The following is a 27691-nucleotide window of genomic DNA, read 5'->3' on the forward strand; positions in this document are numbered from 1 at the left end:
GGTGATATTTTAATATTTTGGCCAAAAATTAGATAAAATATAACAGTAGAAGCTGTGTATCACGTTCTTTGTGGTATAAATACGTGTTTTGCTGTAGTTAGCGATCGTTTGTTCCGCAGAGATGATGTTTAAGTGACATGAAGTTTCTTGAGAGCAAATCAATATGGCACTCAAGCTCGGAAAATGCAGGCTTTGCCTCAAGCTTGGCGACTTTACTCCATCTTCACGGTCGACAATGCCTTGCAACTTGCGGAGATGGCAATGGAATGCGCCCGGGTGAAAGTAAGTCCACTTACTTGAATTCATCAGCACTGCTGATTCGATCAAATATTCGAAACTTCCTTTCGTATCTTGTTACAAATTGGTACGAGGATTACTGAAATTTGATGCTGACTAACACTCTTGTTAAAGTATGAAATGCTCATAAAAATTTTTCATTAACAATATTGGCTGTATTACTTGTGTATTACCTGCTTACTCAAATGACTGTTGTTATACTAGAACTATTATTTATTGTTTAAGTACAATGGCTCATAGGATCTAGGTGAATAGTCCATCTTATTTCTCTGTTGGAAATAGTCCTTCAAAATTATTCTTATACACTAAAAAATCCTAAGACAACCCACTGACCAAAATCTGTATTAAAACTCAGAGAATCAGAGTGTAGAGTGCTATCAACATACAATGTTTATTTTTACAAATGTATTTGCTTTATAAAGTACAAGTAAAAAGCAAACGAGAAATATCAAACTTCAAATATCTTCTAGGTTAAGGAGGTCAGATAGGCATTTGCTCCTTGTAAAACACTGGTACTCTGCTACATCCAGTTAGACAGGAAGCCAACCTAAACATAGTTGGGAAAAGGCTCAGGTGATGTCAGTGTTTAACCTGCACAAGGGCATATCACCAACATCAACTGAAGCTACTGCTTAAAAATAGCACCCTTAGAATAATAACTTACAAATAAACATTCTGATTTCATGTGTAATGCTTCTTTAATAAAATCGTTGTAATCATTCAATTGCATTTATTTTGTTAAATGTTATGCTGATGTTCAGTTTTCTGTTTTTATTCAGTTCTAATAACCATAGAGATAGGTAAAAATAACAGAGTACACCAATCCCTTACCCAATGCTTTGAGGTGTCAAACAGCGCAAGAGAGATTTTGGCATGGAGAGGCCCTCTCTATTTCTGCATGTTTCATTCATACAAAAAGATTTGACTCCAGTAATGAAATAAAGATAAAGAGAAAGCCTTTCTATGAACTGTCTCTTATAATTCTCTCGTAATTATAACACATGTATTGTTCAAGATATATGATGGCGATGGGCTGCCAGACAAAGTGTGTTCAGAGTGCATTCAGAAACTAAGCAGCGCCTACATCTTCAAGCAGCAGTGCGAGCGAGCTGACCAGGAGCTACGCCGCAACTATGTACCACCACCAGGTGAGACTTGCCTTCTTACGTTACATAATATCTTTGAGATCCGATCTCATGCTGATAGATATTGTGTCTCCAGGATTTAGCATCCGGTCTGCCAGTCCAACACCTCCAAACCGACAAAGCAGTGATTCCGCCTTCTCCAATCATACCGACACCTCCAACTTGACCAAAGCTCCATCTGCCACCGAGGAAAAGTGACACCTGCTGCTAGATCAAGGAAGCGTAGCATGGACAGCATCGGAAATGCATCTACTGGGGCTTCCAGCGACTACAGACCTAGCGGCTCCAAACGCGTCGAAGAACTCAGAAGGAGTTACAAAAGACCGAGAAAACTGTCGGGCCACATATCGCAATTAGACTCCGATTACGATGACAATAGCGCCCCGTACTTACCAGAAACTGATTCCGACGAGCCTTTACTTAAAAGTAACTACAAATGCAACTACTGCCCCAAACAATTTCCATCTGCAAGAAGTCTCATTAATCACAAGAGAATACACGAAAAAAAAGAAACACTCGGCCAAAACGCCGTCGTCGATATACCCCAAGACAGCGGCGATGCTACAGACGTAGAAGATAAACTAAACTGCGACAAATGTGGCAAGACGTTCAAATTGAAGATCATGTTGAAGCGTCACCAGGAAATATGTGCTAAGGCGACCAGTCCCGTCAAGCCTCAACAGAAGGAGTTGCTCATTTCACTAGAGCCGATCGATGGCATGACCAATCGGAACATAGTGTGTGAACTGTGCAATGCCAAATTCAAGGCCGTTGATAATTTGGCAAAGCACATGAAGGTAGTTCACGCTGCGGTATTGAAAAGAGAAAAGCGGGAGAACGGAAAGGTTGCAGTGCCGTGTCTGTTCTGTCAGAAGTCATTCGATGACTATTACGTCCACAGTGCGCATTTCAACTCGTGTGCCAATAGGGACGACAGTGTACCGTTTGAGTGTCCAATATGCAAAAAGCTAACATCGAGGAAGACTTCGTACTTCCAACACCTTAAGAACATGCACTTCGAGCCTCGCATGTCGCACGAGCGGGCGGCCGTGGAGCCGCCGACGCAGGAGTACCACGAGTGCAGGATGTGCTACAAGAAGCTCGCCTCGCAGGAGCTGCTCATCACGCACCTGGCGGCGCACGTGTCCAACATCGACGATAATGACGCCGCTGCTGACAACGACTCCAGGTAATTTCTATTACTGATCCCCATATACGTATAACGTTGATTAGAATGAATAATTACTTTTAAATGTTACTTTCTTTTCATTTATAGGGCAAGCACCATGGACGATTCTGCATCTATCCAGTCAGTACCAAGTCAATCTCATACCCCACTCGACTACTAAAATGCAAAACATGCCAAAAGAGTTTAAATATAAAGGTCTCTGGAGACTCACGAGGCGCGGTGTCACTCTGAAGTACCTGTAGAAGTGAAGGTGGAACCGCCCGATAAGCCGTCGACGAGCCTACTGAGCGAGACAGTATACCGCCAAACAGAGTCAGATTCTAGTCAAGAAGAGGAGGATAACACGTGTGATATCTGCGAGAAGCAGTTCTCGTACCGCAGACTACTGCTGCACCACAAGCGCACCAAGCACAACATGAGCTCGGGGCACAAGCGCGCCAAGATCTACCTGAAGGACTGCTCCGTGCGCTGCCTCATCTGCGACCTCGACATGAAGGTGGCGGGCATCAACGAGCACAACCAGATGCACACCTCCAAGAACATGAAGCCGCGCAACATCTACACCTGCGCCGAGTGCGGGGACACCTTCAAGAGCTGCGTCGCGCTCGCCAACCATATCAAACTCATACACAGGCTCAAACAGAAGCGGGTAGAAGAGACCGTTAACCCGTCGGATTTTTGTGAAGTCGTTGTGGCAAAAGCGGAACCCCTGGACTGGATCCAGAGTCACAACGACTTTGGTGAGGTTCCGGGCGCAGAGAGCAAGCCGCTAGTCGACCTGAGCGGTTTCACCTGTCCCATCTGCGGCAAGAAAATGGCCACCCTCATATCTCTGAAGAGGCACGTCAACTGGCACACCAATGTTGGTAACAATATTGAAAAGAAGTACCAGTGCTCCGTCTGCAATGAGGTACGTCATACTTCAGTTTTCGAAATTTAATTTATTACAAATATTTGGTCAGACAGTGTTTCAAGTCACTTTGTGTTTGTTGCAGGCGTTCAAATTCCAGTGTCACTACAAGATCCACATGCGTGAGCACTACCACGACACGAACCTGGACCCGAAGCACCTGACGTGCACCATCTGCGGACGGCGCAGCAAGCACCTCCGCGCCGCGCAGGCGCACATGAACTTCCACAAGCAGACGCGCTTCCAGACCAAAGACTACCAGTGCTCCATCTGCGAGCGCGTCTTCCAGCACCGCAAGGTCTACCTCTCGCACATGGCCATACACTACAAGAAGGGCGACAGCGTCCAGAACACGGTGGTGGGCGACGCGCTGCCCAGCAACGTCGACACAAGTGTACGACGGCACCCACCTGCCGGCACTGCGGCAAAGTGTGCGACTCAGAGAACTCCCTCAAACATCACTTAATCTGGCACAACTCTAAAACGTTCCTGTATGGTGCCCGGCACGAGTGCAGCATCTGCAAAGTCAAGTTCACTAACAAAAGACGACTCGAAATCCACATCAGATCACACTACGAAGACGAAAACGGCCCCTACAAGTGCACCATTTGCGGCAAGGGCTACACTGACGAAGGCTATTTCCAAAAACACGTGAAGGGACACAACTTCGATCACCAGTCCCACAAAAGAGAATAGAAAATCCGCAAGGATAAAGTCAAGTGTCCAATTTGCACACGGTATTATCCAGACTTGGTGAAACTTATCCGTCACTTGAGGCGGACACATCCTGAAAGTAAGATGATCAAAGCCGACCCTGACGCTCCACCACAATCGTACTTTTCGTGTAAATTATGCGCCAAAGTATTTCTGGACGAAAGACGGCTACAGTCACACGAGGAAGCTCACCTTAGGAAACCAGAGTTCTTTAAATGCAAGTTCTGTGGCAAGAAGACGATATCGCTGAGGAGTCATCGCATGCACATAAAGAGTCACTTGGCGCAGAAACATTTCGAGACTCCGCTGAAGTGTCCGCACTGTGACGAGACATTCGTGAAGGGCTACGGCCTGCACCACCACCTGCGCGACGCACACAACATCGACGAGAACTGGATCGCCGACCGCTCCGACCAGCCGCTCACCGGACCGCTCAAAGAGCTTCAGTGCTCCATATGCATGAAGGTCCTCGCCAGCAAAGGGAACTATGAGCGACACATTGATTACCACAACTCCCTGAGGTGTAACTACTGTTTCGATTACTTCAGCTCGCTCAGATTCCTCGAAGGGCATTTAGCATTCTCCTGCGAGAAGAAGCTCTTAGGGGACACAGAAGTTTACCCCAAGAGAGTAAAATGCAATATTTGTTACAAAGCATTCCATGTTCAAGTGAAACTAGACTGTCATCTGCGCACGCAACACGGCATTATAGTCAATAGAGAAGCGTCCGCGGGCAAGCAAGAAATTGTCTGTGACTACTGCTTCAGAGTTTTCGAAAACGAGTATGCTCTAAACACGCATAAAATCTACCACCGAACTGTTGGATACTACGGATGTATTTACTGCAGTAAAAAGTTCAGCACGTTGGTTTTGTATCGGAAACATAAGAACCACCACTTAGCACAGTTGAACGTGGATAATCCGACCAAGTGCGAACATTGTGATGAGACGTTCGTCGCCTTCCGAGATATGATAACCCACATGCGAGAGGAGCACGGAGATGACAAGGAGTGGTTCACCGAGCCCCGCGAGTCTATCGAGGAGACCTGCCCGATATGCAACAAGCGATTCTACAACCTGCACAGACATTTGGCTTACCATGAAGAAAATAAGTGCAAGAAGTGCAGTGAGTATTTCTACTCCAGGGTGGATTACGATAACCATCTTTGTGCCATAGAGAGTGATGACGAAGGCACGGGATATGTAGTAAGCGAAGATACTTTCAAATATGAGGAGTGCAAGTTCTGCTTCAAACCTATCACCAAGAAGAGTACTAAACGGTTACACAACCAGATACACAAGGGATCCGGCTCTATATCTTGTAGGTTCTGCACTCTCAAGTTTAAAACTATGGACGCCTTTAACATACACGCATTTTCTCATCGAAGCAGAAAATACACTAAGAAACCGATAAAATGCCGAAAGTGTGGCGAGAAGTTTATTAAATACGGACCATTTATGAAGCACATGAAACTAGTTCACAAATGTGTGAAGAAGATGCACTACAGGGCAGTTGTGAAGCCAGACAAGTGTGTTGTATGTGGCGACGATTTCCCCAATCTGCACAACCACTACCGCGCTCACCTGCTGAACCAGTGCCAGGGCTGCCGCAAGTACTTCACGTCCTTCAAGGTGATCTCTGCGCACGAGTGCGGCAAGGAGGACATCGACCCCTCTAAAGTGTTCACGTGTGACGCCAACCTGAACCAGCTCATCAACACGTATGTCCCTACTGACGAGAAAGATGATGAGAAGTTCTACGGCCACACCGATGACGAAGACGAAGAAGATGATATTAATCCGCTAGTGTATGACGAGGAGAGTCAGGAAAGTAAGGACATACCCATGATCCAGTCGCCGATTATATCTGATGTACTTTCGCTGTTCAAGTCGGAGACAAATGGCTTGGACGTGCTGGGTGATAAGGCCGACCACGTGGTCAATATTACTGATGATGACTCGGTCGACGTCGATGATTCTCTTGTACCAGTCGTTGTCGTCATCGATGATGATTAAAAACATTTCAATCATCGATATTATTATGTGTGCTATTTTACAAAACAATTCCTAATAAATGCTGGTCGAATAAATGCACGCGACTAGCCGAGAAAATACAGTTTATTGCAAAAAAAAGGATATGTAACTATAAATGTACTGTAGAAAAATATGTTTCAAATCCATCATAGATGATGGGGTAGTATTTAAAGATACATATTTCTTAAAATAAAAGTGAAATTGATAGAAAATTGTGACCTATCGGTATATTCTTCGTTCTGATTGTGCAAAATTATATTTTAGCTAATATAATATTATTTCATTGTACTACATTTGTGTAGGCACTTTACTAAAAGTAAACAATCTTGATACAACTTTTTTACACAAATGCATATTAAATAAATAAACTTTGTCCTGTTGAAATAATTGTTCGATTGATTTAATAACTGTTATTATTGAGTTGATTTTTAGCCGCATTTTATTTGTTAATTGAGTTTTTAATTAAATAAAAAGTCATGTCAAGATTGTAGTAGAGTATAGATATTTAAACATGACAGTTTTTATTTTCATTGATTATTTAGACTGTTATATTACAATGGTGCATCTGAATATTATATTTTTTTTAAAGAGGAAAAGTTACATACACCAAAGACGATATTTTGACAAAAGTGCATTTTCTTTGTCTGCGAGGTTGCCATTGGTGTTAGTCTGGTATATTTTGAAATTAATACGTTCTTTCAGACTGTCATAATATATTATATGAAAGGCCTTTGCAGACGGAAAGAAGTTCTCGACAAACTTTGTTGACTAGCTCGACGCGGATCGTCTCATAAAAAGTTAAAATAAAATAAAGGCTTAAAGGTCTAACTTTATGTTGATGGTTATAGTTTTCGCCAAACTTTATGGCGCCTCTGGACTATTTTTACTAGCGAGAATTATGACCTTTGATGCTGTGGTATGGTGACTTGTATGTGAAATTTGTGATTATGGTATGTTTATAAATGTTATGATCATTAAAGCAATTAGAATATTGTAAAGATTTGATAAATTCTTGTTTTTGCATATTTATGGTGAGTTGCACTATTTAACTATAGCCAAACTAAAGCATAACTAGCAGTATACTTGCCGCGATTTGACAACTGATCGTGGTTCCTTTATCGTTATGTTATAGTTAAGGGGTGTAAACCCATGGTTAATGTGTGAAACAGCTGGTATAGCACAATGTAGAAAGAAATTATTATGAGGTAGCATGCAGTATCCTTTCACATTTTGATTTTGCACTAAAGAAGAAAGAAGTTTCTTTCTCACCAGTGTCAATGATAGGTATCACAGAAAGTGAAAAGTATTTCTAAATAGTTTAGTATTTGTACAAGTATGTATGATGAAAAGGTTTTATATAAGTTTTGATTATCAAACAGAATCGTTTTTAAACGGTTTTATTTAGCTCACCCCGTTTGTTTTATTTTATTATTATTTTTCGTGCCATTTGATGTTCTTTTATGTTCTTAGGGCGTGTCTTGACTAGCTTCGTTTTTGTGCAATATGTGGCTATAAAACAGCTCCCGGCAAGCCATTGCAGACATATTGCAATGCATGGTTTAGCTATAGATTGCTCAGACGTCAGTGGCTAATAAATATTTTTGCAATATTCGGCGATTTTTTTGCCAACATTGCAGCCACATAGTGCACAGAAATGTAGCCCGTCAAGAAGCGCCCTTATGAAAATTTGAATTGCATTGTAAATAAATGAAAGCTTTTCACAACTACTGGAGATGAGAATGAGTCTCATTACTTAATATTCGTCTGTAGTCTTCAAACTTGTATGTATTTTAGTTGGTAGATTAGGAACTATTGTACAAAATGCTTTGAATATCTATTTAAAATAGCTTAAGAGTATTTGTGCAGTTTCGTTCTATGATAAATATTGTTCGGATTGACATGTACAGTTTGTGGCAAAAACTTTGCAATTCTAAAGTTAGCCATGTGACGCTCCGCTCGTGCTTTTCTTGTTCAAATTTTTTTCCTTGTGTGAAGTATATTAGCCAACTTCGGACAAGGAAACCTTCGAGACAATATCTGAACGAACAACAAATGCGCAAGGAGTCAAGTGGCTAACTTCAGAATAGCAAAGTTACATGGCGCGAACGTAATACAAGTTTTATAGTACTGTATAGTTAAATAGGTAGCTTAATTCCGAACTATACCTGTGATTTTTTTTAAACTTGCCTGGAGAGATTCCATGCTCTCAATAGTTCCCATTATAACCCTGTTAAATGGCAGTTTTAGCAGTAATTGTAGAATGTTTTGTTTTTATATAATCTGCTATTTCGTATTACAACTTAAAATAGTTCGAAATAGTATAAATTGGCATTTTAAGTCTTTGTATTAGCCAAAGGAGCGGGTGTTTGAATTTTAGATAGTAATGTAAGTTAGATACCTACCTGTTAAGGTCAGTCAACCTCTTTGATCGTCTAGTTATAAGATAAAGTGTTTATTCCAATTATGTTAAAAAGAAGTTACTTTTATTTGCGGTTAATTTTTTTATTCTTTTTTTTCAAGTCTCGAATTCTCTCTTGTTGTATTTCTTTGTGAAATGTAGATTGATGATGGGCGAAATAAAAAGATCATTGAAATTTTAATAATGTTTATTTAGTCAACATCCTCATTTATAACTGATTAACTGAGCTAACATTAGTTTATATGCAGAAAACATTTTTACTACAGTCACAACACTGCGGCTTCCTTGCAAGGAAATGCTTAAACAAAATCTATTGCACGTTTTTGTCACTAAAGTTTTCTATATTCCAATGCGAAAGAGAAGATTAGCTCAATCTTCAATTTTAGAATCTAATTTCCTTCCTCACCTCAGTTAACCAGCCATCCACAAGTTCTCGGGTGTTACAGGTACATTACATAAATCGTAAACGTTGATAGTTATAAAAATATCTATCGTTATTTATTAAGATACATAAGTCGTAACCCTTACACTAGTTTAACTAAAAGGCTAGTACATGCGGATCTGATTTGGGACCGAGTAATACAAGTATTGGTGAATTTCATTCTTAAATACCAGGGTTGTATTATGATTGATTATGCTGAGTATAAATGTGTACATCGAATATGCAAAATATGAAGTTTGTATGCAGTTATCTGCACCAGGCATTTTATAACTGCAGTATGCTCTGCATCATAAAGACCGCTTGTAGTTTGATTGCTTGCGTTATACATAATGCTGCAAAAATCAACAGCAGAATTCTTTCATAAGTTATTCTGTTCGATTTTCTATCTACCTTAAAATACTTATTAGTCATAAAAAATTAAAAGAAATATACGACTTGCCAGAAAATAAACTTTATTATTTTATTTGAAACCGTAATAAAAATATTAACTTTTCAATTGAAAAAATAACACGAAATAACGCAGTTTTGGCTCTATGCAAAAATATACTTTTTATGATTTAAGAAAAAATATTACAAATGAAATCGATTTCGATAAACGTATTCATACACATCTCTAGTATCGATAGAACAACGTGAGCAGTAATTAAAGCGTCAAGTGAAACTATCGATAATTCAAACAACGAATATTCGATTTTGTAGTACTATAGTATTTCTATTAGCTAGCTACTTTCAAGTGTGTGCTTTGAAACTTGTATATCAGTAACGTTTTTGATTACAGAGACCGTATTTTGTGAATTTCAAGCATTTATGATCGCTTATGTGTGACGGCAACTGCTATTTCTTACAAGAATATGATAACTCTCAGTACACACATTATCGAATCCTACAATCACCGTCGAATTTCTTTCAGTCATTTACAGCATTATTCTATTAGAATTTACCTACTACATTTATATACACATTTTACATCGATTCTATAAAATATATAAGTGATTTCGTTGAAAGAGTACGTCAGCCTTTGTTTTGAAATTGGTATTGTATTAAGGCGATATCAATGTGCTTCACTTCCTTATACATTCTAAATAAGTGTTCGAAATAGTTCTGAAAGCAATAAAATTCAACGTATTCTTTCTACGGCTTCACAAACGTAACATTCAAAACAATTATTATTTTAATAAAAATATTAATAACTTGTAGCATTTATTATCAAAAGTAATTAATTAATTATATAAAAATATTCACATGACACTAATAAAATAGATTTTAAATAGTTTCTTAACTCGAGGCATCGTTTGAGCGCCGAGGCGTACTCTGTGTACTAGCTGAATGGTAAACTACATTCTGACTGTCGATTGCCTCGAACTAAGAACCAGTAAAGACATTCATGTAAAACACCTATATTTAAATGCTTGACTTAATACAAGAGAAAATATTGCTGAGCACAGTTATTCCAATATCACATTTGAACTGAAGTAAATTCATACACTAGGGCAGAGTAAAACTGTTAAATCATTAAAATGTATAACTTCAACAATTTATCAGTAATTACTCCACTACTAGCTACTCTGGCACACATTTTATAAAAGACAAAAGATTTTTAAAAGCCTAATTAATATTAAATTATTTTTAATTAAGAATTTAACAGAAAACAAAGAGCTTAATTTTATTTCTATACATATTATGACGCACATAAGACACTTTTTTATATGCAATCCAACACATCTATATAGCGCAATTTTCTCCAAGTTCCTGCCTGTTACAAACTAATACTTTTAAAAGAATACATAGTTTTATGACTGATTTAAGTATGTATAATATAATTTAATACGTTAATAAACAAACCTAGCGTTATTGATTTGATAGAACAAGAATGTAAATGTTGATTATAAGAAATTTACCGAATACTTTTAAAATGGTCATTAAATAGTTTTAAAATAAACCTTATACACTGATACTTGTTAGTTAAATACTTAATAATATATGTATTAGACGTTTTAAATTATAACGCGAAACCGATCGACCAGAAGAGTGATCGAAACGTTAATGTATAATAATTATGTCAACAAATTCCTTGACTAGGGTTTAAATAAACTCGTATGCTCGTAAAATTTACCGTGGCCTGCGTGTCTCGCTAAGGGTGCATACACATCACATGGACATTTGACGTGGCTTTGCTAATATGTACGAACCCTAACTTGTGTCTCACGATACTCGGACGCGAGGTACTCCGCCCTTTTTGGAGGGATTTAAATATGTTTTCTACAAATAGCAATAAATAGAAAGTGGGACGAATATTTGCTGAACCCAGGTAAAATTAATTGGAGATTTGTCATGGTGGATATCTATGTAGTTGTAGTAGGAGTTTTAGTTCAAAATAGATTCTACGGCTAGATGATAATTTTCCCAAGTCAGATTGAACGAAAACTATGATCAGAGAATAATTATAAATGCCTAATTTTCATAAGAGGCGCAAACATAAGTTAGAAATAATATAGAGGTATCCGATCGACCTATTTTGGCTGTCACTATGCGGACAATATGGCGAAAGTATTACTTTACAGTTACAATTTTCGTTTTATCAAAATTGTTTAATACGTATTGTCGACTCCTTGATATACGTTGATAAGACTTCTACAACATGGTTTTTTGCTACATATCTGAATTTACAGACACAATAATCTTTAGGGTTCCATACCCAAAGGGATAAATTGGACTTTATTGCTAAGACTTTGCTGTCTGTTATCGACAATATCGCACATAATCAAAAATACTGAAAACTACAACAATATTTGAAAATATTTTGAGGGTTTCCCATACAGCAAACGCAATTTTTTGGCCAATTTAAGGGTACGGAACCGAGTAATGAAAATGCGAGTGGGACTAGCCCTCGTTTCAAATATGTTAACTCTTACTGTCTCCATTATACATACTTATAAGACTTCTGCCTGAATGTGTAAGATTTTTTCGAAACACATTTAGTAGTACTCACATCAATTTTGATATTACAGTAGACGGCATCTAAAGTCTCGCTTTCATACATTAGCTATATACGGTAGCTGAATGTGTTTGTTCCGATCATTTTTGAATTTAAAGTTGACAGTACCTTGGTCTTGACTTTCATACATGTATTGAAGATGGTAGCTGAAAGTTTTTCTTCATAACCCAGGGTAGATTGTGTAGTCTGGTTTTTCATACATGAGATATAGCCGATATCTGAATGTTTTTGTTTTTATAAGAGGGTGGTTAAGGCAATCAGTCGTCCCACTCGCCGTCGCTGGTGGTGGCGTCGGAGAGCTCTGAGTCGGAGGAGTGTATGGCGCGGGAGCGTTCTTCTAGAGCCCTCTGTAGGGCTTCGGCGAGCCCGCATGCGGGGCGGGCTCCCTTGCGCTCGCTGCCGCTGTTACTGCCCGACCGGGACACCTGCACACACGAACGGCATCAAAAGTTGAAAACAAAGTATATGTTATGAAACGAGGAATACATAAAGGAGTATATCTGGAGATCATAAGGAAGAACATAAAGGTGTACCCAAAGATGAATATAGGCCCTATATTCAACTTTATATATTCTTCTTATCTCTGTTATGTACAACCCCTATAATATAGAGATAAGTGTATTAGAGCAGTACATAGGTAAGCAAGTATACATACATATAAGGGAGTACGTGGGGGGTAGAACATAAAGGAGTATGTAGATCCAGAAAGCCAAAGTCAAATAATTCATTTCATTTAAGTCTTTACAAGCACCTATTGATATCAAAAATAATGTTTTTAAAAAGTTTACACAAGTTGACCAGAGTACATAAGAGAGTTGATAAGAATGTGTTTTGCAAGGAATTGGGATTGAATACATTGTACATATTTCAAATATGAGACAAGATTAATTTCAGAACAACATAGAATGTACTTACGGATCGCAACTCAACGCCCTGCCTGATCTCGCTGAGTAAGTTACTCCTGCTGTCATCCACCACGACCGGCTTAGCCGTTGGTTCCACGCGCTGTAATATACAACAATAAATTGTAATATTTATATAAGACGTGTACATGTATGTGAAAGTGATGAATTTGAAGAGTAGGTTTTGATAAGAAGGTAAGAATATACCTCGAGTCGATTACGTAATCGACTAAAGTTTCATCAACAATTAGGTAAGTGCAGTTATCATTATACATATCGACACTTCAATCGATTACTGATTAAGTGTAGTGGGAACTTGATTAGTAATCGGTTAAACTTTCATCGATAAATTAAAGTCGTAGTTACCTTGAGTGTCTTGGAGCCACTTCTAATACTCTCCATAAGTGCAGCTCTCGGGTCTGCGGCCGCGGCCTCAGCCGGCGGGGGCGGGGTGGCGGGCGCCATGGGCGGCGCCGGGGGCGGGCGGGCGGCGCGCGGCGGCGGCGGAGGGCGGGGCCACGGGCGGTGCCGCGGACATGGGCGGCGGGGAGGCGGCGCCGTGCCGGGGGCGGGGAGGAGGCACTGATGGTGGTCCTGACGATACTGCTGTATATATGAAAAATAAAGTGTTTTAGTCTCTAAAAGATATTTGATTGTATAATGATAACGTTGAAAATATGTCTCACGTTGTGCAGGGCGCGGCGGCGCGGTGCGGTGCGCGGGCGGCGGCGGCACCGCGCGCGCGGGGGGCGGCGGCGGCGCGCGGGATGCTGGAAGAAGAAAATCAAGACCAACTCTTACTTGTCAATTTACTATCAACCAATGACAGTATGATCCTCTTTAAGCAAGTTTTTGTAGAGACAATCAAATTCAATAAGATTGAAATTCAATTTCAAGTGATTTTTATACAAAGTGAATACTTGTTCTAATGATAACGTAACCACTTTATAAAGTAACCACTTTGTCTAAATGTAAAATAAATAAATTGCACCAAAATTGTTTTCAAAGGATTTTTTTATTCTGAAAATTTTCTTAAGCTTTACTCAGAAAAAGTTAAGTATGAGTATACATACGTGGTGCAGGCGGGTGCGGCGGCGCGGGGCTGCGCGTGGGCACGGGCGGGGCCGGGGGTGCCGGCGGCGCCAGCGGCGCGGGGGGAGCCATGCCGCCCGGCGCGGGGGGTAATGCACCTCGTCCGGGGCTAGAAGGATTAACTCGTATTAGTAAACGTGCCGAAGTTGATAGCAGAGGTGAGCGAGGGACATTAAAACTTGTATCAAGAACAGCTGAACCGATTCACTGAAAACTGTTAAGTAAGCAACTTAGAAACAAGAGAGGGGATCTAGGGCAATGTGGGCATAATCATTTTTTATTCAGGTATGAAAAATAGTTCTCTCAGGACACCAATAGAACCAGAACCAATTTAGTAATAAAAACAGATCTAAAACAATTTTTATTTGTTTGCCCAAGAAAGGAAAGAGTTCCCTCGGGACACCCGTAAAACCAGTTCATACTAACTACTCACCCTTAACATTATCCAAGTCCTGTTTAACAGCGGGCAGACCTCCATGCATCTCAATGAAGTCGTATATAAACTCTCTGGTCTCCTGGTCTTGTAGCTGCGTCTCCGACACTCCGGCCTTCGTGAAGAACGAGCGCAACTCGTCCGCGTTCGGAGCATTGTCCAAGTCGAAGCCTGATGGGGGAAAATTAGTTTTATAGATACAGTATTAAGGTTGTTATTGCTTTGTAGTGTTTTGGTAGTATTTCTATCTGTAGGTGTATTCCTCAAAAGGTGAAAAATGGTAATTGAACACTGAGTTATTGTGTTGTATGTATCTTGTATTCGATGGATGAACAACGCTATTTAGGGGTAGCTTTCGGAGAGACTACCCGTCAAAGTCATACCAAGTCTCCGAAGGACCTCAGAAAGCCCTGAACTCAATATAATCCTGGGGTCCAAATATTTAGGATTAATTCGGGTAGCAATAATCTGAGGGACTGGGTTATCAATTGTTATCCAATACCTAAATTGAGAGGCAGTTGTTTCAAGTAAGGCTATACAGATCATGATTTTGTCGTGTGATACTTGTGCGTTCTACAGTCCAGTCTTACCAAGTCAACCCAGTAAGGTTGCCCGGGTAACTGGGCTGAGGAAGTCTGCATATTGTGAACGTTACCTTTATTAGCATCCCAGCCGACATGTGATATGTGTTTGAAGTTCTGCGGCACGCCGATATCAGCTTTCGTTAGTTTCCGACCCTTCTGCTTCTTATTACTTTTTAACGTGTAACCTGCAAATAAAGGTGAATTTGTATCAAATTAAAACTAATAGTTGGTGTTACGATCACTGTCAAAATAAGTATTTGGATGATTTTGTTTGGTTTTAAATTAATTAGAGCAGTCAGTTATACAATTTTGATTGGACTTTCTACACAAATACATATTTAACCAATAATTTATGTACTGCTTGAAATAATGATCCATTTCATTAAGTAACAATTTTTGTATTAACATTGATTGTAAGCCGAATTTCATATCTGAATGAATACTCATAGCCAGATTGTTTAAATCTTGGTACATACATTTCTTGATTGAGCGGTGTTCCTTAGTGTCGATTGAAGATTGAACCTTTATTTCCCAGAGTATAGTCAACTATATAGCTATGACAGGGTAGCATTACATGGTATATGATGTTGAACACTTACTTCCAAGACTATGGTTAGTCTTAACAGGTTGGGGCTGCGGCTGCGGCGGCGGCGGCACGTAGGCCGGCGAGGGCGCGGGCTCAGGCGGCGGCGGGGGGAGGGTGCCGTTCTGTCGCGGGGGAGGGGGGCCGCTGCCGCTGCTGCGGGCTGACAACATCGAGCGGTGCCGCCGTTCTAAGGGTGACAACAAAGATTAAGCAGTTTAATGGGCCCTACCCTAGTTGCCTGAAATAAAGAAATATTAAAAAAAAAATATTTTTGGATAGGCGCCTCGAAATAGGCAGTCTCGCACCAAAAACAAAATTCTCACATCGATCGACTACGAAAATCAAAAAAGTTAAAACAGAAGACAGGTTGTAATTGTTTTTGTTGTAAAATACGTAATTATTTTAGTTCGCCCCAGAACTTAGATTACGGCTGTCCTCAAGGCTCTATAATAAGTCCATTTACGCCGATAATACTTGTTTATTTTATTTTGACAAGTCAATTAATGACGTCATGACCGATGCACAGAAAGACCTGAATTTGGTTGCTGAGTAGCTAAAATGCAACTTGTTTACAGTGAACGCCTCAAAAACATTTTAAATGATTTTTACTGCCAAAAATAAACAGACACATATTCACACCGCTAACTATTAATAACGAAATAATAAAACGCTCAAACGCAGAAAAATATATGGGTCTGTGAATAGATGACAAACTAACGTCGAGTCTCCATATCAATCACATCCGCACAAAGTTAACATCACTACTGGGAGCCCTTCGCAAAATAGCACATTGAATACCATATCAAGTGCGCAATGTTATCTATGAATCGTTAGTAAAATCACACCTTGAGTATATGACTGAAGTATGGGAATCAGCCGCCGCCACTCATTTCAAAATAAAATTATAATGGTACTTCACCACTATGACTACTTGACTCCAACAAAAACACTATACAAACAGACTTACTTACTAAATCTTGCGCAACTTAACACAGACTTTACTTGTATCCTAGTTAAAAATATAAGTGTGCTAATTTAATAAAAAAAGAGGGATCATTTTTATTTGTATTCTACATTTGACATAAATTAATTTTATTTTTTATTTATTTATTTCAAAAATGCTTTCGCTATTTTTGGCAGTGGTTTGATGCGGGCTGGCAATGGCTGGGATGATTGGCGCTCTTTGGGGCCTACGTTCAGCAGTGGACGGCAACTGGCTGATATGATGATGATGATGATTGGGAAGCTACACTATACCCGTAACATAGGCTATAGTTAGTCCGAGTACATAGAGTGGTAGAGTAAATAAATACAAATATTGATGTAGAATTTTATGACCAAAACTATTGATAACAAAAGTCTATTGGTTGTATAGAAACTTCTCCGTTCAGCTTTTAAAGAGTCTGAACCTTAATTTGCATGAACGAACATATAAGTAATTTCAGAGTCTTTAATATTTAAGATCAGGTAAACATGAACAAAAGATTACAATTGAGATAAATACCACAGGAATGTGGAAATTCTCGAACATTTTGAGACATTATCAGAAAAATATCAATAAGTGACAGTATGAAGATAAAGATGAATCAGTATCAACTGATGAGTCATCTCAATAAATAACATTATAGTTTGAGCCGTCAGGCTGAAGGCTATCAATTTGTCAATACTTAATATTAACTAGAAAATTAATGTTTGAAATATTATTTCATGATTTTAAGCAGCAACATCATCTTTAATCTGTTCAATAATAGCTGATACTGCACCGAGGAGCCAGTTAAGTTGGGGCAATAGTGTAAAGCAAAAGGCTTTCTAAAGACGAAAGTATTCTCCATGAAACATATGGGGTCATCTATTGATCTGTCAATCTGTGTTCAAGAAGTTCTTAAAAAACCAATAGAAATTAGTTATTCAAACATCTCGTCTCCGTCCGCTCAGCAATATCCCTGATCAGAGAAATCCTATTGATGGTCCGCTCCGCTTAGACAAAGTCTAGGCCTCACCATTGATGGACCAACCCTGTCACAAGCTCCTCATTGAAGATTTAAGCATTATTTCTCCAAATGAACCTCTACAAAATATGCGTATCGGAAGCCAGAACATCTAACGATGACATAGTGTATTAATTATCTGCAGTCGGCTTCACAATACGTGTTTATTATCTGTATTTGTAAACAGCGGGAACCGCCAAGCCGGGTATACGCGCCAAATAAAAACATGCCGTGAGGTCATGTTTTACGACAATACCAGCATTATAGCTCTGCTCAAGTTTTATAATTGGTGCCCGGCCCGTTATAATGGCCCGTTTGGTATTGTGGTAAAAATGTCTTTGTTATAGGAACAAACAGAATGCCAATAATATCATAGCTAGAGATTCGCCGTAGGTTGGGCCAAAAAGTCTTGATTTTGAGAATAACTTTCTTATTATTAAATGTTAGAAAAACTCTTTGATACTTTATCTTATAACAAATGAGGGATTATTATTGTATATATCTCTATCCTTAGCCGTTCACTCCTGACAGAGTCGTAGTTGACGATGGCTTGAGGCTCTCGTGATGCGTATCGGGAACTTTCGACTACGTATTCATTGCGTGTAGTGTATTTTATTTTAGTGTAGGATTCCCGAATTTCTTTTTTTTTATTAATATCACCAAGTTGGACGCGCAGGTAGATGTTCTAAAAGTCAATAAATCATGACACAATTTATACCAACCTTCTCGTCTGATTTTCCTAAGTTCAATTTTCTCGAGTAGTATATTTCTAAGGATGTTTGCTTCATTTTCGTTTGCAAAATTGAATGCGGCCATGTATTCCTGAAATGATATAAAATACACTATTAGGTAGGTATTTTTTTATCCTTTTGTCAGTAAAATTACTTAATTGCTTATTTTTGGCACACAAGTTCAAGCATAGCTCTGTTGTGTTTAAACAAAAGAGTTGAAACAACGCCAACTTTGCATGTGTAGTACAAAAAGATTGTCAAAAAACGGAAAATACTTTTCGTACGCATCGTGGGTAAAAAAAAGTAGTAAGTTTACGTTGATTTTGTTGTAAAAGACCCAGCTTAAAACTTTGATATAATGTTTAATGGTAAAGTAAGATTAAAGCTTACACCACCTTAATCTTTAACTATTAATACTTCTAAATTGTATATTAATCGTTGAGATAGGTAAATAAAATTACAAAAATTACATTGCGTTCTCAACAATTTTATTCAATCTTCATGTATCAATTTAGTTTGCGTGTATGCGAAACTCATTTGTGTGTGCATGTTATTGTTTTGACAAACCTGTGTGGGTTCGTTGACTCATACGAGGCATGACATACTATAATTTAAGTATATTACTATTGTATGAAACTTCATCCTGGGAATCACTTGGTTTGCGTAGACAGCATCGAGGAAACTATGACTAGGAAATTATAAACAGGAAGATTTGTGAATGAGTACACCATAAGGGGCAGTGAAGATGAGGAAAACCCCATAACTACGTAAGCATTATTTAACGTGTTAACTCATAATTCTGAAAGATCCTGATATTAACTGTTCCAGTTAAACATACACTCGGGTTTAACCATAGAAGTTTGTGTTATAAATTACAAATCGTTGTTTCCATGCATCAAATTCCCGAGAGGATAAATCTCCCATAATAGATTTTATCAACAAACATACTAAACATTTACCCGTTATTAAAAGAAAAATATCCGAAACGTTTACAAAAATACATAATATCTACGCTTTAAGTAAATGGAATCAATGTTTGTTCGATAAGTTCATTAAGTACATTAGATAAATCAGCGATGAGTCAACCGTCATTGGTATCGTCTGCAGTTCAGATATGAATTTACGATGCACTCAAACAGCCTTCAATTAACTTTGGGCAATATTATCAGAATCTATTTATTTATAGGTACATATTTCAATTTTTGGAGTTTATTCACCGTTCAGACAAGTCCTAAATTTTCGTCTCCGAAACTTTAAATTATTCCGATAAGCTGCCAAATTGCCTTGAGACAATATCAGTGGATTTATTTACAAGAAAATACTCCAAAAACCCGTTATTGTAACAAAAGACTGACAACTGAGTAAATATTGTCAACAAGTTTCAATAGCCTTTGATACAGACTCTATGGCTCATCTGCCAATAATAAAATAAACATTCAACGGGACCTGCAAAACTCTTAACATAACAGAAAGAACACAACATGCCAACTTAAGAACTTATGTGCCACTGCCAAATAAATAAGTACTTGACGGATTGCGAAATAAGGTTTATTTTCGAGCTACACTTACCTCTGCCTCGAAAGTGTGCAAGAACGGCCGTGGGTTCTTGTATTCGATCTGGAGGTAGACTTCTTGCTCCCATATCATCGCCTTGCGGTATAGACAATATATTCGGAAGAAGTAAGACCTCTTCCCATTGTCCTTTATCAGGCAAAGTACACCTGTATCCTTCTTCTTCCATTTCGAGTGTGAAGGATCTTCTGTCGTGAATAGCTGGACCACGGCTGTTGCCAGACTCTGAGGGCAGAAGTAACACGTAATTAAGACTTGTTAGAAACTTGTGACTTGTTGTATTTAACAGGTGTCCTAAATTGTTAAGTAAAATTCGCTCATAGGTTTGGATATTCATTCGCTTCAGGGATATCAGGTGATAACGATATAATCAGAAGGGCATAGATTATGTATGTTACTAGATTACAAGTTGTTATATTGTAAGTAGGTATCACCAGAGTCGCGTTCCCCTTTATGCATGACGCATAGATGCGAGTAATTATGCGTAAGCGCCATTAGAGAACGCTCGGGTGAGATCTGCTAATAGCTGACCTTTAGGAGCATGACACATGTAGGGTAATCAGCCGTGATAACCCAAGTGACCATTCTCTCAGAAAATCTTATTGATTTTGTATTAACGGAGATTAATAAAATGAGTCATTTATTATCATGACACCAGATGCTGTGCGCGGCGTCATCAGCATTGTTTTAATGAAACGCGTTTTTCTACAAATTGCAATAGAAGAGCTCGTGAAATTCAAACTACAATCAAATTAATTGGTATTTCGCGTAAGGGAGAATATTTTTTCAGATTGCCCTTCAACATAAATAAATAATAGAAAACTCTAACAGCCTTACTTATAAACGCGAATTAAATTATAAGTAATACTTAAGGGATGTTTAAGGGATGCCGACCCCAACATGATTGGGAACCCAACATTTAAGAAAATTCTTACTTATAAACGTTGCTTAAGCATGTTTTAATTAACATTTAATTACTACTTAAGACTTAAGAGTTAAAATGTTGCTTAGAAGGTGATTAGAGATTTTTATAAGTAAGGGGGCAAGTCAGTAAGGCAGACGAGTTTTTTGAACGACTAAAGTCGGCTATCAGATACATTGATTAAACAATACATCATTTCAAGAATTTGCAACTGTTGTTTCTAAAAGGAGCTCATTACATAAGCCGCGAATTTTAATATTCTACGGTCGTACATCAAACTGATCTTAATGTTCTCATTCTCACTGCGATTTCGAAACACGTAACTTGACGTAACCCTACTTGATGGGTACTACGTGCAAAATGAAACGTTGCATACCTGTTGCTGTACGATTTGAGCAATTTTGGGAAAGTTATGGCGAAGACAGCTGCTTCTGTATTGTTATAGATCAAGTTAAAAGAGGATATAACGCGTTTGGAAACTATCCATTGCCTCAATAAGGCTACTTTTGGTAACATTCTGATACTCGGAGAACTACATAACACAGTATCCACTGTTATCAAACCAGTAACATCCTTGATACAGTAAGCATTTATTTAGTAAAAGTTTAGTTACTCCTAGATACGAAGTTGTTTTGATTTATGTATACCTGAGTAAAACAATAGTTCAAGGTGTTGATGATTACGTAATGACGGCTGTCCCGCGAGTGTCGGGGTCAATAAAGCGAATTTCAATTGTTTATATACTGCTGCTGCAGCTGCCCTGCCTTTATAATAAGCCTACCAATTTAACATCTATACTAGTACAAATAAGAGGAAATAATAGAGGAAACATTTTTTGGTATAGTTTGTACTGTAGAGGCTCCGAAACTTCTAAACGGATTTGAAAAATTCTTTCACCGTTAGGGAGCCAGACTATCCCCGAATAAAATTGGCGAGAAGTGGGCGAAACCGCAAGAAATGTCTATGTTCGATAAAAAGAGGGATTACAAACATTTCCTACTGAAGAAATAAAATGTTCATTGTTTTCTATTTGGATGTAAAGAATTTATTATGAATCATTGTCTATAATACAGACACAACTATTTGAACAATGCCCATTAAAGCACGTAGCAATTAACTTATAATATTGATATAACCAATACGCATAAAACGAGCAATTAATTACGGAAACAATTAATGCATGCCTAATGTCGTATAAACTAAATTAGTTTCGTATGCAGTTTCTGTTTGTTTATGGACAGGCTAGGAAGGAAGTGTCGATGGTACATGTCTGGACAAATACATGGTATGCATACATGCATAATGTAACGTCCGCTGATAATTTTAGAAAGCAGCTATCAGACTATCCTCTCCGATGTGGAAAGCATTATGATTATTCTCAACGTAGGCGTTTTCTTCGTTTTCCTGCGAGAAAACCGCTGCTATTTTTTTTTTCTCGTAACGTAATTTAACAGCTATAACCATAGTCATTGATAATAATATAAATATTGAATGGACTCTTAAGACCGGTGTAGTTTAAAATGCTAATAAGTAACGAAATATATGACATCTTAAACGGCATATTTTTTGTAATTCTGGCATGGATTTATGGAAGTAGAATCATTGAAAAAATATTCTCTGTTGGGCATAAATGCCGGTGATTAGATATGAGATAAAATGTTAAGTTGAATGAAACGCTTTTCGAAAAAAATTTCCTTAACGCGAATTTCGCGAGAACCCTCGAGGGCCTATCAGGAGTAACAAACGTCATGTATTGGGATTGGAACCGGCAATCGCATTGCAAGTGTATGTAGTTTATGCATATTTTGGAACGAGAGTAGCCCAGCAATAAATACAAACGAAGCCATGATCAACTTTTCAGGTCACTCAATAGTATGAGTTTTGCGATAAGTGTCTAGGAAGGAAAACCTATGATTTTGATAACGTAAAACATAGTTAAGTACGTTTTCAATCAACTAAACTAATGTATAGTGACGCAGTAAAAAATGGGAACAGGGTCATTTTATACCAAAAAATAATATGCCCGATTAATTTGCTAATGTATCGCTTGCCGTACCGTCGACCCCAGATTGGTGGCTGTTTGCAATATTGTCGGAAGTGGCAATCTCGTAACGCCTATCATGCCCCAAATTAGCTTGATGATGACGATTTTCCCGTAAGTTGCCACGAGCTATCTTCTTTCAAAATAATTTCAGGTGTTACTTAGCGCGTGGCTAGGTTTCAGCCGCACAGGTGGACTGAATCAAACGTTAAGTGACCTTTGGCGTAGTCCGTCCGTGAATGGGTGCCTGCCTATTTATCGTAGTGATTCCTCGGTGTTTCAGACTTTAGAGTCCAGCTGTTTTTTTAATCTATGTGGCAGTTGTTAAGGGTGGTCAGAAGCCAGAAAGAAGATAAGCAAACGTTCCAATTAAAACACTGGTACGCGGCTGTATCATGATCCGACCGGCATAGACTGGAAGCCAACCCTAACAGTGGGGAAAAGGCTAGGCAGATGATAATTTCTATTATAGATAGTTCAACTCAGATTTGCGCGCGGCCCTATGTGTGCGTCGGCTTGTAAATATACAACTTTCATTCGTGTGACAGTGACGTCGTCCGAGCATGACGTGTTCTTATCGCTTTTTGTTATGGGTACAGTCGTTTACGAAAATACTAGTTATTCACGACTCAAAGCTTTTTATTATTAAATATGGTTTTTCATTATTTTCTCATACGTCTTTTCAAATTGACATTGACAGTATCTAAGAAATAAATAAGGTGAAATATCTAAGATGAATTAAATACTCCTTACATATTTTCAGGCTGGGGGTACGCGGACAATAAATAAAAGTGTGGACTAAGAATGTAAAAAGGGGTATAATCTAGTATAATAATGTAAACAAAATGTGTGGGGAATTAAAATAAATTAAATTGCTTCGCATAATGTCGACCAAAATAAGACGGAAATAATGAAACTCATAAATGAACGTTTAAGTCAAATTGATGAAGGAATGAGGGGTAATACTTGTCGACATGTACAAAAGAAAAAAGAAGAATACTATAGACATTTTGACATGGAGTCAGAATTTATAATTCATCTTGGAGAGTAGCGAATCCGAAAATTCATCATTTGATTTTTCAAGTAGCGATTCATAATCATTATAAATAAATAAACATTAAATTACGTAATAACTGTTTTTCTTTAAACACCACACACTCCCATATAACCCCTAAATAACTGTATTGTACCCGACTGTACCTCTTGTCACGCACACAAAGTCACTGTATATGTACAAGGGTTACCCACACATAAGGCCGCGCGCACGACTGAGTTGAACTTACTATACCACAACGAACCTGCGTCAACTAATCATAAATCCTGCTAGATATAAAAGAAGTACTAGCCAAACATGCTTTCTATTATGGACCGGTAGAACGATTTATATGGCGCTTAGATTAACTTTCGCCCTATAAACGCTTTAAAGAGCGAAATTATAAGGCTTGACAGCGCACTTTCCATAGTATTACAAAGTAGATGTTGCAACATTGTGGAACTTTTTCCCATTCTACTATACATAGTAGTAACTACAGGTAGAGATGGTTTATATCACCATAATGATACATCAGTGACCTGGGGGGACACAATCACCAGTCCTCAGGTTTTGTGGTATGTTTGAAATAACTCATTTTTCTGCGGTACGTTTTTTAATGGTTTTATCTATGCAACAAAGTTAAATTAGAACTAAATGAACCTGATTAATATTATGTGAAAGTTTGGAATGTGGTTGAATGAGAGCATAAAGTCCTAAACATTTTTCAATAAAAATTTTCAAAATAACATAGCCTACTATACCCCTAATGTGAAAGTCCTTCGGAAGGCTAAGGTTAGGCAACACAGCAGGCAAGCTAACAACTAGTATTTTTTTTAAACAGAAGTGCACCTTCAAATATTGTCTATGCATTGAGAACCTTTTTCTTGTAAGAATGGTCAATGTGGATAAAAAGTTCTTATATGTTATTCTGATATAGCGAATATATTTCATGAAATCCATACAATATAATTTACCAAAGTTTTACTTTACAAAAAAAAACAACTAAATAGATCAACATTCTGGTAACATAGATAAAAGTTATATTTTAGGGAGGTTTTCCTGTGAGGAACTTTTTTTATGGTTAAACACATGGTAAATGATTGCGTTAATTGCATATTATATGTATTATGTACATCACCATCATATTATGCCAGCGTTTGTGACAAGGAAAATACTCATTTGCTAAATGTAATACACCTAGGAACACCATAAATAAAATTCATCAATGATGTCAAACCTATAGTGTAAGTCAAATATTGTAAACACTTCTGTTTTGAAAAGAGTGTCTATGGCGTTTCTTGCTGGTTGTTAAGACTCACTTGCAAATAAACATTAAACTTTTTAAATTATGCATAGTCAAATAAAAATTCCTCAATAAGTGATATGAAATTAAAAAAAAGGTCTGACCATTAGCCATCCTACCCACCTATTAATTTTAAAATATTACAGCCAATTAAAGAACATATTGTAAGTACTTTTTTCAGATAGGTAGTAAATAAAATTGTATTAAGTATGTTATTATTTATAGCAATACGGAGCTATGACTTGCCCATTGAAACTGAGTTAGTTTTTTATGTAAACATTGCTCACTTAGGATGCATACAGATTCTCCAGTATACTATTTACACAAATATTTTAGTAATTATTGTATGTATTGTTATACTGAAAATATCTTCACTATTTATGTTTATTATATTTATAGAGAAAATATTTGTGATGTAAACTAATGAAACTATTCAAAAATTCTTCAGCTTTAGATTGTCACATAACCCGTTATAGACCGCATTTTCTTATTTGTATAGAAGAAGTATTCCCCGTGGTTTAGATAGAAAAGGGAAAAATATATGAAGGCTACAGGCAAAGAATAGGGAATGTTTTTATGAGTTGATTTTGAAGAAAGCACATTCGAAAGTTTTAAACTCTTAAAGAATCTTTGCCTCAAAACAATAGTTTTCAAATGGGCAATCCTTTTTCTATATGTGTATTTCATTGACATTCCCTGTACTTTTAGTTTCAAACATAATTAACATCGCACTTTTTTCGCTACCTAATTGATTTTTTTAAATGAGACAATGTTAAAGAAAACAAAAAAACAAAAAAAGTGGCATTCCATGTTTGTTGCCTGTACCCTTTATAGATAAGTGAGAATAACATACTACGCTAGTAGTGTATTTATAAAACCATTTGCAATTAATCCAAGTAACTCAACACCAGCATTCAATGTTCATTGGATTGATCTAGTTTACAAGAAGACAGCTAATTAATGTTGTTGAACAGTTCATATTACAGCTATTGCCTGCTGTTACACAATTCAGTTACAAAATGAATTTACTCCACTCTTTGATAAAAATTATCTTCTTTTCTTTACTTTTCACAAACCCAAAATTCTTTAAACAACTCCATGTGAAGTTCTATTTAGGTTTGTATAGAATTATGACTTAATAATTGTTGAATGTTGGAATAGCTAAAACAATAGTGAGTACTTCATAAGTAATGCAAAAAATATGCTATTGTTTAAGAACCTTGTAGGCTCACTAACACACTTTCCTAAAAACATCCAATTAATGTTTTTGTCACAGGGTATCATAAACATAGGACAGTATTTACCAATGTTATTACAACAGTATTTACGAAAATATCACGTAATGATATAAACAAATCTCTCATGAATTCCAACAGGTAGCTTGAGGATCTTATTCAGTACAGATATAACACATTGGAGATAAATATTTGTCATAAACATAAGAAATTCAGCGCATTACATTGTGTATCGCGGCGCTATCGACTGATAATCCGCAGATATGGACAGAGATACGTAATCTAAGGGCAATCTGAATCACGCGGATCGCTAATGAGAATTCATAGCTTACTCACCTGGCATTTTGGTCCAATCAAACTGAACACCTGTTCATTCTCTTCCCGAGATAACAGGATGCTCGCTCTGTTCTCTCCCCTCGGCATCCTGTACACTAATTCAACAAAACACACCTAAAAATTACTTTAAACATGCGAGGAACGATGTGTCAATCGCCCTGACTTTCCAACATTTTAAAGCCAAATAACTAGTTGTTATTTGGCACACACTATAATCCTTAAACGAAAATAAGAGCATTTCTCACAATACAGAAATGCTCATTTCACTGTTTAAACATAATAAACTCGAAAAAATCCTCTTTTAATTCACTTTCTCTCTCGACATCCGTATGTGAATAAATTCTGACTTTTTGTGATGTTGCCAGCTTTTTGGCAACTCCCTAAAATTATTCTCAGGGTCAAATCAGAACTGCATCAAACATTATAATGTTAAGCTCATAATATTCGTTCAATAAAGTAAAATCTAACGATTTTGCTGTTATTTAGTTTAACACGAATATTCTTGACGAAAATCGTTGTAATTTAATTAAATGCCACTCATCTGAAGTCTACAAAAATACTTTTATTCACTGCTATTTTTCTTGTTTGCAACCCTTAATTTTCTGTCAGTGGTCATTATGTCATTGTTTCGAATTTTATTCCCATTTTATTGCAGAAAATAACATGGTTTGCATAATTTTTATCTCAAATTAATATTTATTTCACAAAAATAATTTCTTATAGGTAATTTCTGTATCACTATGACAGTTTACTTTTTGAATTGCATAGTAAAAAAATGAGCATTAATG

The 27691-nt window shown here is 37.6% G+C and overlaps 3 protein-coding genes across 3 annotated transcripts in view; 2 read left to right on the forward strand and 1 right to left on the reverse strand.

The window, feature by feature from the left end:
- Positions 1-7: 7 nt before the first annotated feature.
- LOC110376596 (zinc finger protein 91) lies at positions 8-8892 on the forward strand. The gene is given in 8 exon segments (XM_064034824.1): positions 8-209; positions 212-282; positions 1313-1445; positions 1519-1622; positions 1625-2631; positions 2725-3541; positions 3627-3933; positions 3936-8892. Coding segments are annotated over 8 exon segments (4821 nt in total). The 5' UTR covers positions 8-163; the 3' UTR covers positions 6272-8892.
- On the reverse strand, positions 8878-27272 carry LOC110376585 (actin nucleation-promoting factor WASL). The gene is given in 12 exon segments (XM_064034825.1): positions 8878-12570; positions 13061-13150; positions 13414-13621; positions 13623-13653; positions 13734-13817; positions 14121-14203; positions 14575-14743; positions 15228-15341; positions 15756-15929; positions 18453-18552; positions 20031-20258; positions 26904-27272. Coding segments are annotated over 12 exon segments (1536 nt in total). The 5' UTR covers positions 26991-27272; the 3' UTR covers positions 8878-12402.
- Positions 26660-27691, forward strand: part of LOC110376593 (exonuclease 3'-5' domain-containing protein 2) — a 31869-nt gene continuing 30837 nt past the window's right edge. Inside the window, exon 1 of the mRNA XM_064034823.1 lies at positions 26660-26671. The gene's annotated coding sequence lies outside the window, so the exon portion shown is untranslated. The remainder of the gene's footprint in view (positions 26672-27691) is intronic.

The sequence above is a fragment of the Helicoverpa armigera genome, chromosome 5, assembly GCF_030705265.1.
Source record: "Helicoverpa armigera isolate CAAS_96S chromosome 5, ASM3070526v1, whole genome shotgun sequence".
NCBI lineage: Eukaryota > Metazoa > Arthropoda > Insecta > Lepidoptera > Noctuidae > Helicoverpa > Helicoverpa armigera.